Consider the following 18,998-nt stretch of genomic DNA (forward strand, 5'->3'; position numbering starts at 1 on the left):
GTGTATTCTTTCCAGAATCATGTACATTTTGAGAAAGAAATGTTATCTAAATTTTCAAATGTGAATCTTCTTTGGGAGGTAAATTACTTCTACAGTGGAATTCTATAAATTTGTAATCATAAAGACAGCTGTTTTGAGGTCCAAAGAATGTGTTTTGATGATTCATTAGAAAAAAGTCCTGTGTAGAATAAATGTTTTGCCAGGGCAGTCAAGTAGAAGTAGAAATTTTTAGGAGAATCACAAATCAAATAAATTTTTTTTTTTGACAAAAAGGTGAAGTAGGTACTTTATTAATTCTCCAACCACCCATGCTTCCCATCCTCATCAAAGCAAAAGGTGTTATAAAGGCAAAATTGTAACATGCAAGTAGCAAAAACATTATTCTAAATAATTATAAACTAATTTTCTTTAGGAGTATTTTGCATAAATTAGAAATTCTTCCCTAATACTTATTATGAGACTATAATATCAGGTTAAGAAGTAAAGTTAAGCTCACTGTTGCCTTGTTTAAAATGTCTGTGTTTTAATGTAGTTAACCACTTATATGCAGATCTAAGACTTCTTAGTCTACGTCATTGGAAGAAAACTCTTATAATACAAAGTGATTGAAATAACTTTTTTATTTGAATATCAGCAATGATATCAGCCACAAGAAACATAGGTCTAAAATTCTTCCCATGAAAAATGTAAATTTGTAAATTTATGTTTTTTTCTGATCAAAATTATCTTTAAAAATAAGGGTTGGAAGTGCTGTATGAATATGAACTGAATAATCATGTTTAGGATTTTATATAAATCTCAGTTTGAGTATAATCTGAAAGAAATTAGCAATGTATTTCAAGAACTATATTTCCAAAATATCTTCTTACTAATTATGAACTTATTTTTACATTGTCACCATTATATGGTTAGTTTTTTGTTTTGTTTTTGTGGGAAAAGGCAACTTGAAAACATACAAGTGAGTATTTAATATGTTCTGTATCCTTAATTTAAATCTTGTGGCATATTAAAAGATTACAGGACTCCTATATTGGTGCTTAAGATTTTTGGAAGCATTGCACTGTTGCTTCTTAGAGATTTATGTATATGATACTGTACATAGGGAATGGTTTGTAATCATGAATAGTTATATGAAATAAACATTTTTGTTAAATTAATTTTTGAATATCAGTTATGTGCCCAGCTAATTATTAGGTTTATATGAAACTTTATTATTTTTGGAAAAAATAATGGAATGTTTTTACTATTCTTGGTCCATATTTATATTTCTTTCTTATGCTTTCAGCCATTTTTGCTTTTTAATATTTACTCTCAGGTTTTTTGTTTGTTTGTTTGTTTCCCCTACTGGTTAACGTATTTCAATAATACAATGAAAGTAAATGCAGTTCTGGTTTTTTTCTGCCATTTTGTTAAAATACATTGAAACTTTAGTAGGCTAGAGGCTGACTTTAAAGATGACATTTGACTCTGCAGTTTTTATCATGTGCCTGATAGAGATTTTTACTTTTGGGAAGTTTGATATTAAAGCAAACATTGAGGTTTTTTAGTAGTAATTATTGCTTCTGATAGCCATTTGTAGGAAGGTTTAAGGTAATACATGACTACATATTTTTGTATTAAGGAATCCTAGAAAGTACAATATGGAAGTTCAAAAACAGCAATGTAGCCATTTCATATGCAAAAAAAAAATGTGATTTGAGTTTCATTTTGATTGGTAAATACTGCTAAAACAAGATATATGAACATATAAGAAGTTGTTGTTTTGTGGAAGGAATCAATGTACAATGTAAGAAAGGAAGAAATGGTACCCATATTGGATTTTGAATTCTATAAGTGGGGATAGAGTATAAATTGAATTTTTTTTTTCTGTTTACTTATCAATTAGAAATGTACTATCCATGAAAAGATCCTTAGATTTTTTTTTGACATGTTGGGTTTGGGTTTAATTTTAGTTTTTACTAATTTTTTTTTTTTAACCAAGGTACATATTGGGTGTTAGCTCTAATAGTTATGCAACAAACCATTGAAGTTTAAAAATATTCAAGTTATATTTCTGTATTGAGACTATGACTCTCTATTATCTTCTTCATCCTCATTATACTTGTTAGTGGTGTATATGTGTGTATATGTAACCTGTTTTCTTTAATTTACAATCAAAATGTAATTAATGATTTGTGGGAATTAGAATCTGCCTTATTTCTCTTCCCAATAATCATGTTAAGGACATAGGTAAATAAAGTTTGAGGGAGCACATAGGTTGACATGTTTGTCATTAAATTTTGACTTTAAATTTGATTTAAAATTGGATTCCTATTTCACATATATATCATGAATAGCATTCAAAAATATTTGAAAAAGTTGTAATGAACATGTACCATCCTTATTTTTCCTGTCATTTCCTGAATAATACGATATAACAACTATTTACATGTCAATAGGTAATACTAATCTGAAGATTATTTAAAGTACACAGGAAGATATGTGCAGATTATATGCAGATATTAAATTACAAGGAATTGAGCATTCCCAGATTTTGGTTTCAGGTATCCTGGAGCTAATTCTGTGGATACCAATGGACAACTGTTTTGGCTTTTAATGTGAAATTTAATATATTTTGGAAGGTAATTATGGTGATACTTAGTGATGTTTATGTATTGTTTGTGAACAGTTTTGATTAAAAATGTCATTGTTTAGAATTGTTTATAATTTCCCTTTTCCTTTTTTTTATTTCTGACATTTAAAAATTATGATATATATTTTTTCTAAACTTTACATTATATTAGAACAAGCAGGCATTTTTTTTTTAAATAACATACAGCTTGGACTGTTTTGTTCCCTCATGTTATGCCAGTAGAATTTTGTTCATAAAGGAGTCTTTAGAATAGTGTCCACAGAATACCAATTTTTATGTTTTCAGAAAAAGTCTCCTGTTTGCTTCTATTATGTAAACCAAAAAAAGTCAACCAATTTTTAATTTTTTTTAATACATACCTACTTTGACCTGAGTAGTGATATGTTTCCATCAAGATTTGAAACCAAACATAGTTTTACAAAAGCTTTTGCTGTACATATACCCTTAGGGGTCCTTTCTTTTCTTGAACCTTGGTAATAGTAACTCATGTTCATTTCATTTTTGAAAGGGTAAAATGTGTTTTAATTTTGGAATAAATCTGACTTCACGTGCCTTTTAGCTAATAATGCTGTTCATTCTGACTGGGTACTTAGATGAAGCTAACAAAGTGAGATTTAGGAGAATAAGACTTTTTATTATGGAAAATTATACAAAAATGAGAATAATGAACTTCTTCTCATTTTTAATTATTCAGATTTACCATCAGTTTTGTTTCATTTAAACCTTTAGCCATGAAATCCTTCTTGCCATACCTTCATTTGTATAATAAATCAGCATATTGCTCTAAAAAGACAATGACTGTTGAAAAATTAACCATAGTATCATTTTTTAATACCAAATAGCTTAACAGCATGGAATGAATGTTCAAACACTTACTCATATTTGTCATCTCATTAGATTGCCATGGTTTTACTTCACAATGTAACTGATAGTTTGTGTTAGGAGTAAGTTGTTTACATTATTTTTTGTTAGGTATACCTGCATATATTGTGGTTGCTAGAAATGCCTTTTTAATGTGTTACTTACTTTCCCTCCCCCAGTTTTTCACTTGCAGTTTATTTGTTGAAGAACCTGCTTCATTTTCCTTATACTTTCCAGTTGTTCTAATTGTACCCTAAATGTTTCTTTATGTTTTCTATAATTTAGTAGAAATATTTGTAATTTTGATTAGATTCAGGTTCCTTTTTTTTTTTTTTTTTTTGCCAGTATTACTTAAAAAATGGTGTATATTCTTCCACTAGAAGGCACTTAATGCCTGTTTTTCTGTTTTGGTATTAGCAGCCATTTGATACTCGGTGCCTAGATATGTTAACAGGGGACTACTCAATATCTAGATCTGTTAACTCTGTTTTAACATACCATGTGCTTTGATATTATGTCCTGTCAAATGTTTTTACTCCCTTTTTTGCACATTGGAAGATCAGTCCGTATTCGAAGTCCAGCTCAAATGATAGATTTCTGAAGCTTTCTTCTTTAGAATTAGTAACTTACCTGTATCTTATGTATCAACTTCCACCCATCACAACTCACTTCACATTTTGTCATTTTATTCTCGTTTTTGCTTATCTTTTCTAGATCGATGGAAAGTTTTTCACTCAGTTAAAAATTACTATATACTCAAATTATATTTTTGCTACTATAGCAGCTTGACTATATACATTATAAAAGATTTTAAAATGGCAACTTTAACTGATAAAATAATGTTTTAAAAGTGAATGTTTTCTCATTAAAGTGATAATAATGAAAAACCTTAATTATTTTGGTAAACTATAATTGTCTATCATCTTTAAAGTTAACCTTTTTTTTTCTCACTAAAATCTTGAAAAAAGAACATGATTGTGCTTCATTTTATTTATTTATTTATTTTTTTTGCAGTGCTGGGGATTTGAACCCAGGGCCTTGTGCTTGCAAGGCAAGCACTCAACCAACTGAGCTATATCCCCAGCCTGTGCTTCATTTGTTTTTTATTCTTGGTTTTATACTTTGTGATTCAGTGATTCAAAAATAGTATATGGTGAATCTTGGTTAAGTGTTTTAGCAGAAATGCTACCTCTTAAAGCCAACTAGATTAAAATGGAAGAGGCAGTATTATTGGAAGGTCAACAGTATTCATCCCAACCTCCTGTTTAGACCCTTTTAAGAGCCTGTTTTTATGTGCAAAGTGTGTGGATGTTTTAGTATCTTGCTAATGACATTAATGTTACCTTGGACAATGGATCGTTTCAACCCAGTATAGGTTTAGTGTGAGGTTTACTGTTAATGAGTAAATGTAAATCTGTATTTTAGTTGGTCTTCCGATGTGTTATGTTTTTTAGTTGTTTGTTCATTTGTCATCTCATTAGATTGCCATGGTTTTATTTCACAATGTAACTGATAAAAGTTTGTGTTAGGAGTAAGGTGTTTGCTGTATTTTTTATTAGATGTGCCTGCATTAGTATTATCTTCATTATATCAATTCTTTTCAGGAATGACATTTACTGGGAATGAATGGTTACTAGTGTATAACAGATTAGCACTGTTTGTGTCAGATGTTTTTCTGTCACATGGAACATCTATACAGTTCCTCCTTTACATTTTTAATTGTTGGTTAAATTTAAATATAAGCTCATTCAACTGAGCTCTCATGTCTTAAGATGTTGATGATATGAGAAGAATAAACCAAGTGAATTAGTAACTACTCAAAAAAAAATTTTTTTTTAACTATCTCACACCATTTCCCCCATACAGTACTGCAGGTGTTTTGTATCACAGGTAAACATCTGCCCCATCCATCAAGTGCAGCTGTCAGAGCCAATTCTTATATTTTATACTAGTGAACATTTAGTTTATTGAATGATTTTTAAAGAAAAGCAGTGAAATTTCTCTACTTGATGGGATCATGCATATTTCATGCATTGTGACCTCACTTTGGGAATTTTTCTCTTTTTTGAGGACCTTAAGATTCATCGTTGCATTCCTAGCCCTTAGCACAATTCCTAATGTGTATTAGATTTTTGGTAGTTTGTTGGATGAGAGACTGTGAAATCTGCCTGACCCAAATACAGCATTTTTATTAAACATTAGAGATAAACAGTTGCATGAATATAAAGGCTTAGATGTCATATTAAGATAAAATTAAAGGATATGTTTAAAAATGAAGAACAGAGGACTGTTATGTGTAGCTCAGTGGCAGAAGACTTAGATAGCATGCAGGAGGTTCCATATTGGATTCCCATCATTTATACATTTAAGTGGAAGGGAAAAAATGGGGGGGGGGTATTTATGGGAAAAATTGGTAATACAGTGATAGAGGTGGTATGGGAGCAAATGAAAGATGGGGAGAAAAGTTTGTAGGTCATTGCATTAACCTTTGAATTATGGGATATAACTGAAATTTTCACAAAAGAACCAACAAAAGAATATCTTATCTTACTTTCATAGGTGGATTAGGTGTTCACATATGCTTGATTAACTTTCACATTTTTTATTCATCTCTATTAAAGTGATAATAAAGAATACCTTAATTTAATATCTGCAGTATTTACCGTGTATATTTTTTCCAAAAAGTAATGTTCTACCTGTAAATTTTTTAGTATGATTTGTAGCTGATTTTGAACATTTTCCTTAGAGGTTATATGCATAATATCTATTATAGGTGGTATACCTTTGTTGTATCAGGGACTACTATTTTTCTTTTTTTGGAGGTGAATTGTCAATGAATATTATGTCTACTATTATAGCAATAAGCTACCTTTTTACAGATGTGTACCTCAATTTTCATGGTCAATGTCCTTTTCTTCCACTTACAAGCATTATTAGACTTTAAGAACATCTCGAGTGGTGGCTTTTTGTCAGCCACCAGTAAACTAGATTAGCATTTAAAAATGCCAAGGTATAAATTTGCATGCTTAATATTTTCCTTGTTACGGTTTTATTGGTATATATGTAGTATGTATGTGTTTATGTGGGATGTTGGAGTAGCAGTGTGGTGAATGTTTTACCTCTTTGTATTTCATACTGCTATCCTTAAAATTTTAATATCCTTAAATATATTTTATCTTTCCCTTTCTCAGTAAAAGAATTACAAAAGGAAAGATGTAATATACCCTATTTATGTATTTAGCACCAATTGAACTGCATTATCCATTTGGTGAAAGAATACATACTTTATTTTTCTTCCAGTTGCTGTTTTTAGCACTTAACATCCTGTTATGATATTAAGAAGAGGTATGAAATAGGATAAATAGGAATAAAGAAAAAATGGAACTCGGTGAAATAAAAATGCCTAAATTAAGATAGAAGGAAATATTGTTGTATACATAGAGTGAACTCTCAGCTGTAGATGCCTAGAACTGGATAACTAGGTAATAGGTAAAATGTTTAAAAGTAGTATATATTTAGATTTGATAATTCAGAACACTAAAATATAGTATGTATGGTTAGGAATTTAGGACATTAAAAATCTATGTGATTATGTTTTATTACTTGCAATGAACTACAAACTTATTATTGCTAAGATAGGTGAAAGACTTTATTGGAGATATGAGGTTTGATGAAAAATTGTGATCTGTAGATTAAGAATCTCAATTTTAGGTATTATTAAGGATTGGATAGAGACATCTACTTTATAGTCAATGGTATAATTGACCAATGGTCAAAGCTATAATTTATATGATGGGGAAAATGAAAATATAGAAGAGATCACCCCAAATCTTTAACATTTACAAGTGCTGAGTAAATTTGCACTATTTCACATTTTTTCCCCTCATCCAGTACATAATTAAATGGAGTCATTGGGGATTATTGAGCAATAATAGATCTAATTTAGAATGAGGTTAAAAAATGACCCATTAATAAATAAACTCAGCTTGGTTAGTCAAATATTTATGATTGGAAGGAAAGTAAAATGGTTTTTTTTGACCAGTAAATAACACTGTGTAGACCACAATCTAATAAAATAGAAGATACTTTGAAATACGTACTTAAATGGAAAGACTGACATGTTATGTAGGTGAAGTAGTTCAAACCTTACAGTGCTTTAATATTTAAATTTCCTATATCTGGATCATAACAATAATTGAAATTGCTTAAGAGTATATGTGAATAAATCAATTTAAGTGAAAACTAAGAGCTTCTTATTAGCAAATAGGAAGCCCAGAATGCAAGTCTACATTAGATATTGCAAAAGAAAACATTGTTCCCCAAACAAGGATATGAGGGTGAGATTTCTATCCTTCTCCAACTTTACTCTTTTTTTTCTCTGCTGCTCATTGGCTCAGTGATCATGGATAGAACATTTAACTTCAGAACAACAGTATTTTCATTTAGAAGATGTTATTTTCAATATTTTTTATTGGTTAGAAGGATAAAACAAAGTCATGTATATGAAGAAAGTTTTACAACTTATGAATCACCTCACAAATTTTGTTACTGAATTTAATATGACTGAAATTGTCAAAATAATATACATGAGGATTTATGGTTTGGTCATGTCCCTTAATAGTTCCTATATTTGAAAATATATACTTAATTATCGTAATCTTAGTAGACTCATTTGGTAGTTCAAAATTAGTGATTTAATTTTTAAACACTATGAAATGCTAACTGCTACATGGAATTATTAAATCCTTTTTTCCTAAATTTGTGATACAATGTGGGAGGGAGAAATTGATACTATGTTGGCAGCCAGATGAAAGAATTTTCTGCCAGCATGTTTGGTCCTGTTTTAAAACATTAATATTAAAAAATTAAAATTTTTTAGTATTGTCACTGTTTATATTCATTTGGTTTGTGGTTTTTTTATTATTTATTTTCCTCTTAAAGGTGTTTGGTTTCTAAGTTTCTTTTTCATTTTAATAGAATAAAAATGGCAAATGTATGTATTATTGATTGACTCTTAAAAATACTGATTTTTTAAATCACCTTTAGAGTAAGAACACAAAATTATTTTCATCTTTATATCTATCTTCTTTTCTCCTCCAGACATTCTTTGACCATAACTAGTAGATTAACTTGTTGATGTCTATTGGGGATATTCTTTTCATAATTTGAAAAAAGCAAAGCTGGGGTACTTAACAAGGAAGCAGAAAGGTTGTTAGAATAAATGCTGCTCAAACTAATGAATTTTGGGTCCTCTAAACTGACTGTTGGATACCATGCTTCAATCAAATAGCATTTGCACAATTTAGAAATTAAGGTATGTAATTTAAAGAACTCTTTAAAATGTTTTGAATAGCCTAATTTTTGTTACTTTGCAGATGTTCCATCTAAGCAGACCTCTTCCATAGCTGTAGCTGGTGCTGTCATTGGAGCTGTCCTTGCCCTTTTCATCATTGCTGTCTTTGTGACTGTGCTGCTCACTCCTCGGAAAAAGAAACCATCCTACCTTGACAAAGTGTAAGTATCTTTTTTTTCTGCCTGTGTTCTATGACTATTCATTATGCATTAGTCTTTATATCTGTCTTTACAGCTGCTTTTATTCAAAGGGTCCCAGGGAGAGAAGTAAGAATAATGTGAGACTTGTTAAATGACAGTGGTTTCAATAGGACATCTTAAACTACATCTTAGGAAGTGAACAACTTCAAGGGGAATCCCATGGACATATAAATTAAACAGCAGTTTTTATCCACAGTGTATTAGACTTTATTCCAAACCACTACACATTGATACTTTATGTTGCCTGCCCTCTGAATAGAAATGCAGGCCATTAATGAAGTACTAGTTAAGGTTTAAAATACCTTACAAACTTTAATTGCTTCCTCGGATTGTGTATGTCTGTATTATATACATACATATGTAATACATTCATTACATATATATTATATGTGTATCTCTACCAAGAATAATTAAATTCATCAAGTTTTAAAATTTTTTCCTTAAGAGAAAAGCTTCATTTTTAGTGAATTATAAAATATGTATGTTTTTATTCAAAGAATAAGCAACATTTGGGCCTAATCTTTGAGATAGATTTATAAGATGGAAATTTCACTTCGTTGCAGAATCAACTGACATGTGTTCATTTTCAGTTCTATCAATAGTTTTGTTGCTTTATCTTTAACTATGAATAATACTTTTCCTACTTATTTCACATGGTTGTGATGGGAATAGAATAAGATAATGTTTTATGAACTGTGCAGTTCTATACAAATGACATGCCCCCACCCCCAGTGCTGGGGATCAAACCCAGGGCTTCATGCATGCTAAGGCAAGATCTCTCTTTATCTAGCTTCACCCCTCGGCCCCCCACTATTTTTATTTTATTTTGAGAGGATTTCACTAAGTTACCCAGTCTGACCTCCAATTTGTGGTCCTCTTGCCTTATCCTTGCAAGTAACTAGGCCTTATGCCTGTGCACCATCATGCCTGGCTAGCATTAGTTCTTCTGCACTTTTATGTTTCTGCTAAGGACACAAGACTGGCATTTAAAGGATGCATTCATTTTATCTTTAAAAATGCTTTGTATATTCTCTGCTTCTCTAATCTGGCACAATTACAACTCTTGTCTTTTTGGATTGAAGACACTAAGGTGTCAGTTTCAGCTCTGTCATGATCAAATTGATGGTCTGACCATAAATAAATAACTTTACCTTCATGACCCTCAGTTTGACCTTTGACACTTTGGAGCTAAGAATTTGCTGTGATATTCATTGGGTGAAAAAATTAACAAATTATGGTAGGTTGTAAGCTCTGTAGAGCAGGATCCATGTCACTCCTTTACTTTTATAAACCACTTCCCTCACCACTTCTTCACAGGTGCCTAGTGCTACTCATGATGTGATTGTAGAATTTGACTGACATACTTAAAAACTTAAGGCTTATTTTAGACTTTAGAGGAAACAAAAGGCCTTAGAGTCATCTCTCTGTAATTCCTACTCTCTTCCATCTATTTACCCTGGGTTATAGATTCTTTTCCTTTCCTGACTTTCTCTGGCTCATAGCCTCCATTCTGTGCAGCATTCAGTGAGGCTGCTTGCTACCAAGCATTCAGATAACTGGTTGCTTCTCCAGCCCTTCTCCTTTTCAGATCATATAATACTATCCTAGTGATATTTGCCTTTGCTTTTGCTCATCATATTTCCTTCTGGTTCAGTTGCTTTTTTCCTTGTTATCTCACCTTCTTCCACAGCACTGAGGTCTCATGAATTTTTATAATTTTTTGTTGTTAATGAATTGTTTCATTATTAAATATATGCATGTATCCAAAAAAAAAAAAATTATGGTAAAGTGCTCATTCAGTGTGACACCTTTCTTAAAACTGGAGTTCTTTCATAGAGAGTGACTAGCATGTGATTAATGTTGCCTTTGTTCTCAACTTATAATCTTTTCTATAATTTTGAAAACATTATTTATTAGTATCTATAGCTTCCATTCCCTTAGTCTTTTCATATAATCCTATGTTTTGTTTACTAATCACAAGTACTGAAAATATCTGATCTTCAAAGTTATGAAAAAAAATATATAATTATGTTCTAAAATGTAAAGAGCTACAAGATATATTTAAGTCTGTTTTTTGTTTACTATATATAAATTGAGGGTTTTTACCAGTTAGTATATTGGCAATATTAAATTCATTTCCTAAGCATATATTGGCCCCTTTCTTTGTTTCAGGTGGCAAGATTGATAATGGTCTGTCGACTGAAAAATCTTAATTTGTGTGATGAATATTCTAAGAGTGAGGAAATCTTTTGAAACTCAGACTTGGAAGTATTTCCAAGATACAGTATAAACTTTTTTCAATGTCATTTTAAGATGGAATATGTTAAATCACTTGTATGATACTTTAGAGAAAAGTATAACACGTTTGTTTGATTGTCTTTAAAATATAGGTAGTTAATGTGGTAGTTAAGTAAATTGGTCATATACTTATGTGCTTAACAATTTTCAAAAATGTTTCTTATATTTGAACTACTTAAATTAAATATGAATAAATTAGATTGGTTTTGAACATTAAAATTAATGTTTACTTTTATTTTCTATTTGATATGTTAAAGGAAAATAAGAAATGAGTTAAACATACAAGATGAAATAATAATTAAGTATTTTATAGTATGAGGAAAATATCCCCTGGAGTTGTGAGAATTTTGACTTCTTTCTGCCTTCTTTTTCTCCTGTTAACTAAATGGCAGTAACATTTTTAACCTTTCTAATGCAGGATTGATCTTCCACCCACACATAAACCACCTCCTTTGTATGAAGAACGATCTGTACCTTTGCCTCAAAAAGACCTCTTGTATCAGGTATGTGTTCATCAATACTCAATCTAAAATACAATTTAAAAATCCTAAGTAATTTGTTTTTGTACAATATTGTGTAGTCATTGTACTTAATTGCATAATGATGCATAATTCTTAACATGTTCAGTCATTTCTCTAAAATATCTGGGAGATCAAATTATGTCTACAAATTTAGTAAGAAAAGTTATAGCCAATGACAGGCTAAGACAAGTCAACAATAAATGCTTTGTGCTAAAAGGTTGTGGTAGAAGACTTATTGCTCATTTTTATTGACATTTACAGATTTTTGTAAAATTGGCATTTTTATATAGATTAAAAATAGAAAAATGGATGTTTTTGGTAGAATTAGATGAAGAGCTGCTTCTCTTTGGAGTACTGTATTTTACTTTTTAGTATACTCAAGATCTAAATTTTAGCATTCTTTTATTTGGTAATGAAAGGTTTGTATAACAGTTTAAAATTCTAAGTATGAATATTGATCCCCAAGCTACATTTGTGATAATTTTAGCATTTATTTTGGAATCAGCTTATAGTAATTCATATGAAAGTATAGACTCAGATTTCATTCATGTATTCTATGCCTGAATTAATATTTCTACTCAGCATTTGGCAGAATTTATACCAAATATTTGAATTCGTACATTCTCAGCTTTAGGGATTTTTGTTGTTCTTTGTTTTGTCTTTTTCCCATAGTGTATTGGGATTCTAACTCCTTATCAAGTATTTACCTTTCAGACTAGTATATAATATTATCCTTTCAAATATGACCTGTATGTTCAGCCTGAATAAAGCAAATAATTTGCTCAATTAATTTAATTTGTTGTGAAGACTCTAATGAAGTATACCTGACAGGATATTTTGAGCTTTTTTTCCTTTGTTGACCATATACACAGCCTACTGTCCAGTCACTGGCCTGGAAGGAGCATTCCCTGGCATTAGCAACCATTGTTAGTGAGCACATCTTACACTTAAGTGTCTTGAGGGTGAAGATGTGTCATCTTTTCAGATTTCTTTTCTTACACTAAGAGTGTAGCTGTACATCTCTTTGGACAAAATGGATGAATGTGACAAGTAGTTTGAAATGTCAATAAGATTCTTAGCTATCACTGTTAAATGCTGCAGATCAATACTCATCTTCTTCCCACAACAAAGCTACTCGGTAAGTAAATGGAGAGTTTCCAGATTTAGTTTTAGAAATTTTTTTTAACATCATTAGGAATTTTTGGGGATAATCCTAATTGTATTTAATAGTCAGTAAAACTAATTGATTATATATAACTTGATATAATTTTTTTCAATTTGAGTATTTACAAAAGCTTCCAAATTGAGAAAAAATATTTATTTTTAGATCATGTATCTTGGGTTTTAGTTAAGAAAGTAGGTTTCCTAAATAGACATAGCTTAAATAAGTACAAAAGGATGAATATTTGTGAATGATTTCACATCAGCTCAGTTGACAGTGGTACAGACTGCTGTTTTTAGTACTGCTGGAGTCAGAGAAGACTTCTGGTTGGATCAATTTTGGAGGTAGAAATTCTGAAATAGGAAAAATTACTCAGATATTGATTTGAGTAATTTTATTATTAGTAAGTTGTATAATTAAAGGTATAAACCTGGGTATAAATGAAGAGTCATATGAAAAAGTAATGAAAAAATTTTTTAGAAAGAAAATTGATGGGTGACTACCTGAAATAGACCATCCCTAGACCTAGGGAGTCAGAGTCCCAATTGAGTGTCATTGTGATTTTTTTTGCAACTAAAATTAAGCAGTTGAAAACATGAGTAAACAGTGTTTTCCTGTCTAGATATAAAATTAATTCTATAAAATATTGCCTAACAGAGTAAGAACTTGAATTGGACATGAAATGATTAGTTTATTATTTATTCTTAATTCTATAAATCATATGGGAATAAAATTTAGGCTAATTTCTATAAAGATAATTTGTCATGACTCATGCATTAAAATGTCATATATTCTATTTGTTTCTTAATCTTATAATATCAAAATTCAAAATACATAATGTTTCTTGGCTACCAAGAAATCAGTAAGTATGTGATTAGTGTCCAGTTCATTTCATGGAATGATAGCACGCTGTAATAATAAATTCCTTAGTAATGTTCCACTTTATTAGATAACTTGTTCATTTTAAACTCATGAAGTAATTTTTGTTTAACGTCATTAGTTTTGAACCTCACAACCAGACAGGACCTATTGACCAAGGTCTCATGCTTCCCAAATGCTGCCATGTCTTTGAGGAAGAGACTGATTTGTTTTTCTCATCAGTGACTTCCCTTGGGAAATTACAGAAAGAATCAATTCTCCCTACCTACATTTGTCCACTGATTAACTGTTGCTTTTGTGATAATAATGTCAAAATTCATCCCTGAGAATTTTTCCTCTAAATGTAAGTCAGGAGAAGGAAGTATTGTGAAGAGGCAATTTTCTTGAGTTGGAACTGTTGCCATACTTTAGAAAAGATGTCTGGAGTAGTCACATGCATGTACAAGGAAATAGATAGGAAATGATTTGCCTGAAGACACAGAGTTCTTAGAAATACCACTGACTTGTCATTTTAATAGTTGATAATCCTTTAAAAGTGAACCAGCACTTTGAAAACAAATATGAACTCATGACATTAAAATGCATTTTGTCTTTTTATATTTCATTTTCCTAAAATTGTACAGGTCATACATAAGTATATTCTTGGAACAAAAAATAAAATCACATATTTTATGAATCAGATTTACAAAATCACCTGTAAAAGTCCTTTTTCATTCCTCCATCCCCAAAGATCTTAATCCTTTTCCCAAAGATCACTGCTATTATAAATTTTAATATCCTCCCATTTTTCAGTGAATTTATTTTCATATGTATTATGTTCATATTTACATGTACAAATAGATTTTCAAAAAACATTAATGAAGTCACAATATAACTTGTTGAAATTGCTTTTCCTACTTAATATGTATTCCATTATAGATCAGTATTTTTCAAAAAGTAACTATGTAATCAACTTTATCAAAATTCTCGGGGTATTAAAAATGTAGACTCATAAACACTTTCAGGTTTACGAATCAGTCTTTGAGATTGGTAACAATGGGCATTTTACTTACCTGCCTAGATGTATTTTAATGCACTTTCAAATTTGAGAATGATTTCATTCTTAATGCCTGAAATGGCATTCTGTCACATTTGCTAAAAATAATCCATTGATTATTTTATTTGTGGTTACAATTTCTGAAGTACTTTTATGTACTTTATAGTGTACATATATATATTTATAAAACATGCTAAGAAATAGAATTGCTATTAAAATTTACATTTAAATAGGTGACATTGCCAACCAAACTACCTGTATCAACTTATATATTCTAACAAATGAACACACATTTCCCTCTTCTATATGGTTTATTAGTTTTTTGTTTTTATGTTGTAAATTTGATAACTGAAAAGCAGGTCATTTACAAATTTTATAGATTCCTGGATGAAGTTGATCATCTTTTCATAATCCCCTATTTATGGTTTGGTAAACTACCTATTTGTATCATTTTTTCAGTTTTCATTTATGTTTCAAACTTTGCTTATTAATTTTTTTGGCATTTCTGATCTAGATAGATCTTTTTTCTGCATCTTTCTCTTATTTTTTAATATAATAGTGTCATACAAATCTGATTGTCTCTTTCCTGGTATTTTTTTGGAAGTTGTATCTTGTCTAAAATTTCATTCCCCTTTCTCTTCAATCTGGAATACTTAAAATATCTTATGAAGTTCTTAATAGTTTTATGATTCTTATTTTTTAAATAATCTGAGATTTATTTTTGTTTATGATGTGGAGACTCATTTTCCCCCCACTGAGATAGACTTTTGTTCAAATACCATTGACTTTTTAATCCTTTTTCAGTGATTTAACATTTTTATCCTAAAATAAATTCCTATCTATATTTGCTCTTTCTGAACTCTTAAATCTATTATATTGCTATTTTTATCTTGTTAAACCAAGATAGCACTATTTTAACAACTATTGCTTTATGATATAATTTGGTATTCAGTGGAGCGAATTCCCTTATCTGTTTCTCCTTTCCAAGATTTTTTTTTCTCCTCCCTATTGATTTTAGAATTGCTTTTACAGGTTTCCTAAGAATACTGTTGAACTTATTAATTAATTTAATGAGAATCGACAACTATAATCAACTATATTAGTTCTAAGAATTAGGCATCTATTTTTAAGTTCTTTTATATACTGGAATGAAGTCTTGCTCTCTTCTTTTTACCCATTGGGTTTACTTAGAGGCATTTTAAGTATTTTGATTGTCAGTGGTTTTCCTTCACATCTCCATGGCTTTTTCGGATTATTAATATGTAAAAAATGTATAGTTTCTAAATATGAATCTTGTATCTAGCTTTTTTTCACAAATTTCTTTTTCAATCTAATAGTTTTTCAGTTTTTTTCTTGACTCTTTTAGGTATATAAACTGTTACAAATGAAAGGTTTTTTTATTGCTTATTTATTGTATGATACTTTGTTTTGTAGAGGGGGCTGTATACAGGAAGCTTCATTATATTGTTCAGTTTCAAATCCAACATAAAATAATGAACACTGATACAGAATTTGTATTAACATTTTGGCAACACTGTATATTCTATGAATAATGCTGTTTTGTAGCTTTATATGGTAAGAGTTGTATATTCCTCTGAATTTCAGTTCTCAAAGGAACTGAAATGATACATAGAACATTTGCAAATAAACATATTTAAGGTTTTTCAATAAAGTTTGATTTATGATATGGAAAAATTTGTATGTAAATGTACATATTTTTAAATATTCTATATTTTAGCCTAAAATAGTATTTAACCTTGGAAAGTCAATATTAGTAGATTCCTTGAAGTGAATACTTTCTTGACTAGTGAAGATAATACCAGGGTTTCAATCAAGCAACAATATTATGGGGAATGTGACTTTTGATGTTATTTTTTATAGTACTGACATATCAATAAATGCTGTTTACTCCCTTCAGCTATCATAATATTTCTTCCCCTATTGCAGAAGTAGTTAGCTTTCAGATTGCTTTTGATTAGACTTAAAATTTTTAAGTCTTGAAACTTTTTTATGAAGTATTTCAGTTATGAGAGTACACAATTTATTTTCATGATTTCAGACATTAGTTTTACACAAATATGTGTGTAGATGTATGTGTATAAGTATTCTATGTGATGAAATGGAATGTGCACACAAAGTACTTATATGACTATAAAAATTATGTAAAGCTTACTTATATGTGCTCATATTCCCTATATCAGCGAACTTTAAGTAAGAAACTAACACTTACAGACTCTTGGTATGGAATGGAAGGAGAATTTTTCTGATTGTCTGAAAAAGCTATTGAAATAGTTCTTCCTTTTCTAGTAGTATATCTTCTTTTTTTTTTTTTTTTTTGTGGTGCTGGGGATTGAACCCAGGGCTTTGTGCTTGTGAGGGAAGCCCTCTACCAACTGAGCTATCTCCCCAGCCCTTCTAATAGTATATCTGTGTGAGACTGTTTTTGTCTTTGTATACTACAACTAAACAGCATATTACAACAGACTGAATACCATAGCAGATTTGAAATTCAAGTTTTCTTCTTTTGATCCAGATAAAAAGTGTTAAAAATGGAAGGAAAAAATGGCACTCTTTTCTCGAAAATAATTGTTGAATAGTTATTAACCTGTATTAATACTAATATAATTGTATTCATATACAACAAACATACTACATTTATATTAATACATAATGGATTTATTACCCTTGCTAAGTGAATAAGATATTTTTAACATTCTTAGTTTTATTGTTTAATATGATCACTTAAATAAAAGTGTTTTGGATCCTTAAAATAGAAAATAAGAACCTCTGCTATTGTCTGTAAGCAATTAAAAGGATCATGTCACCATTGTTTAGTACCATGATCTTAGAATACAAGATAGTGCTTGGTATATTATAGCTACCTGAAAAACATTTTCAAATTGGCATATAAAAATTATATATATATATATATATTCATAATGTACAACATCATGATTTGATGTATATATGTTGTGGAATAATTCAGTCAACATAGTTAGTAGATGCATTGCCTCATATATTCCGATAAAGTTTTTGGAATGAGCGAGTCAAGTTCTTTTTTATATTCTCTTTAGTCTATGTAACCTGTGAATTTTTCTACATTGTTCTGTGATACATGTATTCCAGATAGTGTATCTCAGTATACTTAATATCAGTGTACCTAATATCTAATATATCAGATACTGATTTCAATATAGCATGAAAAAGAACAGACTGAACCAGAGACTTGAAATATTCCACATTAGCAGTGATTATCTGTGTATTAGAATTCTCAGTGAATATCGTTTTTAAGTTATATATTTTTGTCATTTCTGATTTTCTTCTGTAGGACCTTTTCTCCCTCTGTCAGTGGACTTGTATGATAGGAAAATAAGGTCCTATTCGTCACTGGCTCTTTGCGGTTCCAAAATCCATGGATATTTGTCACCGCCTGCAGCAACAACTTGCACGAGTCTTATGGGTGGTGGAGTGGAAACTGAGGCACTTCTATCTTTCTCTTTGGTGCACTGCTTTCTTGCTTGTTTATAGAGGATAGAGGAAATGAGGTTTACTTTGCTTTGAGAGGAGAGAGAGACTTTGTTTCTTGCTTGTTCATTTATAGAGGATAGAGGAAATGAGGTTTTCTTGCTTTGAGAGGAGAGAGAGAGACCCCGCTTATCAGAGAGAAAGAAACTTTGCTTAAGAGAGAAACTTTGAAAGAAAAACAGGCTTTTCTTAGAGCTTAGAAGGAGAGAGGCCTGCCATGCCTTAAAGTCCTGCATCCTGTGAACTAAGGGTGTGTCTACCTAAGGTGCCCTAGTGATGCGTCTCAGTTCTCCGTTCTGCAATCTGCCTTCTGCTGCTGCCCCTACTCGCTGCTGTGTTCTTTCTTCTGGCTTTTTTGCTAATGGCTGCTGTGGCGTGTCTTCTCTGGCTACTGCCAGCGCTGCGTGTCTTCTGCTACTGCTTTTCTTCTGCTAATGGCTGCTGTGTGTATGTCTAGCTCCACCCACGCTTATATCACCTCCAGGACGCGGAGAGCAGGGCCACGCCTCTTATGCAAAGATTAGGCCAGAC

The 18,998-nt window shown here is 30.6% G+C and overlaps 1 protein-coding gene across 1 annotated transcript in view; it reads left to right on the forward strand.

Annotated features, from left to right (window-relative positions):
• The window catches only part of NECTIN3 (nectin cell adhesion molecule 3), a gene marked incomplete at its 5' end in the record, with an annotated part of 133,099 nt that overhangs the window by 71,319 nt on the left and 42,782 nt on the right, over positions 1-18,998 (forward strand). Inside the window, 2 exons of the mRNA XM_079100423.1 lie at positions 8,869-9,007; positions 11,763-11,847. Of these exons, the coding sequence (XP_078956549.1) occupies positions 8,869-9,007; positions 11,763-11,847 (224 nt within the window). The remainder of the gene's footprint in view (positions 1-8,868; positions 9,008-11,762; positions 11,848-18,998) is intronic.

Source organism: Sciurus vulgaris, assembly GCF_902686455.1.
Source record: "Sciurus vulgaris genome assembly, chromosome: 10".
In the NCBI taxonomy this organism is placed as follows: domain Eukaryota; kingdom Metazoa; phylum Chordata; class Mammalia; order Rodentia; family Sciuridae; genus Sciurus; species Sciurus vulgaris.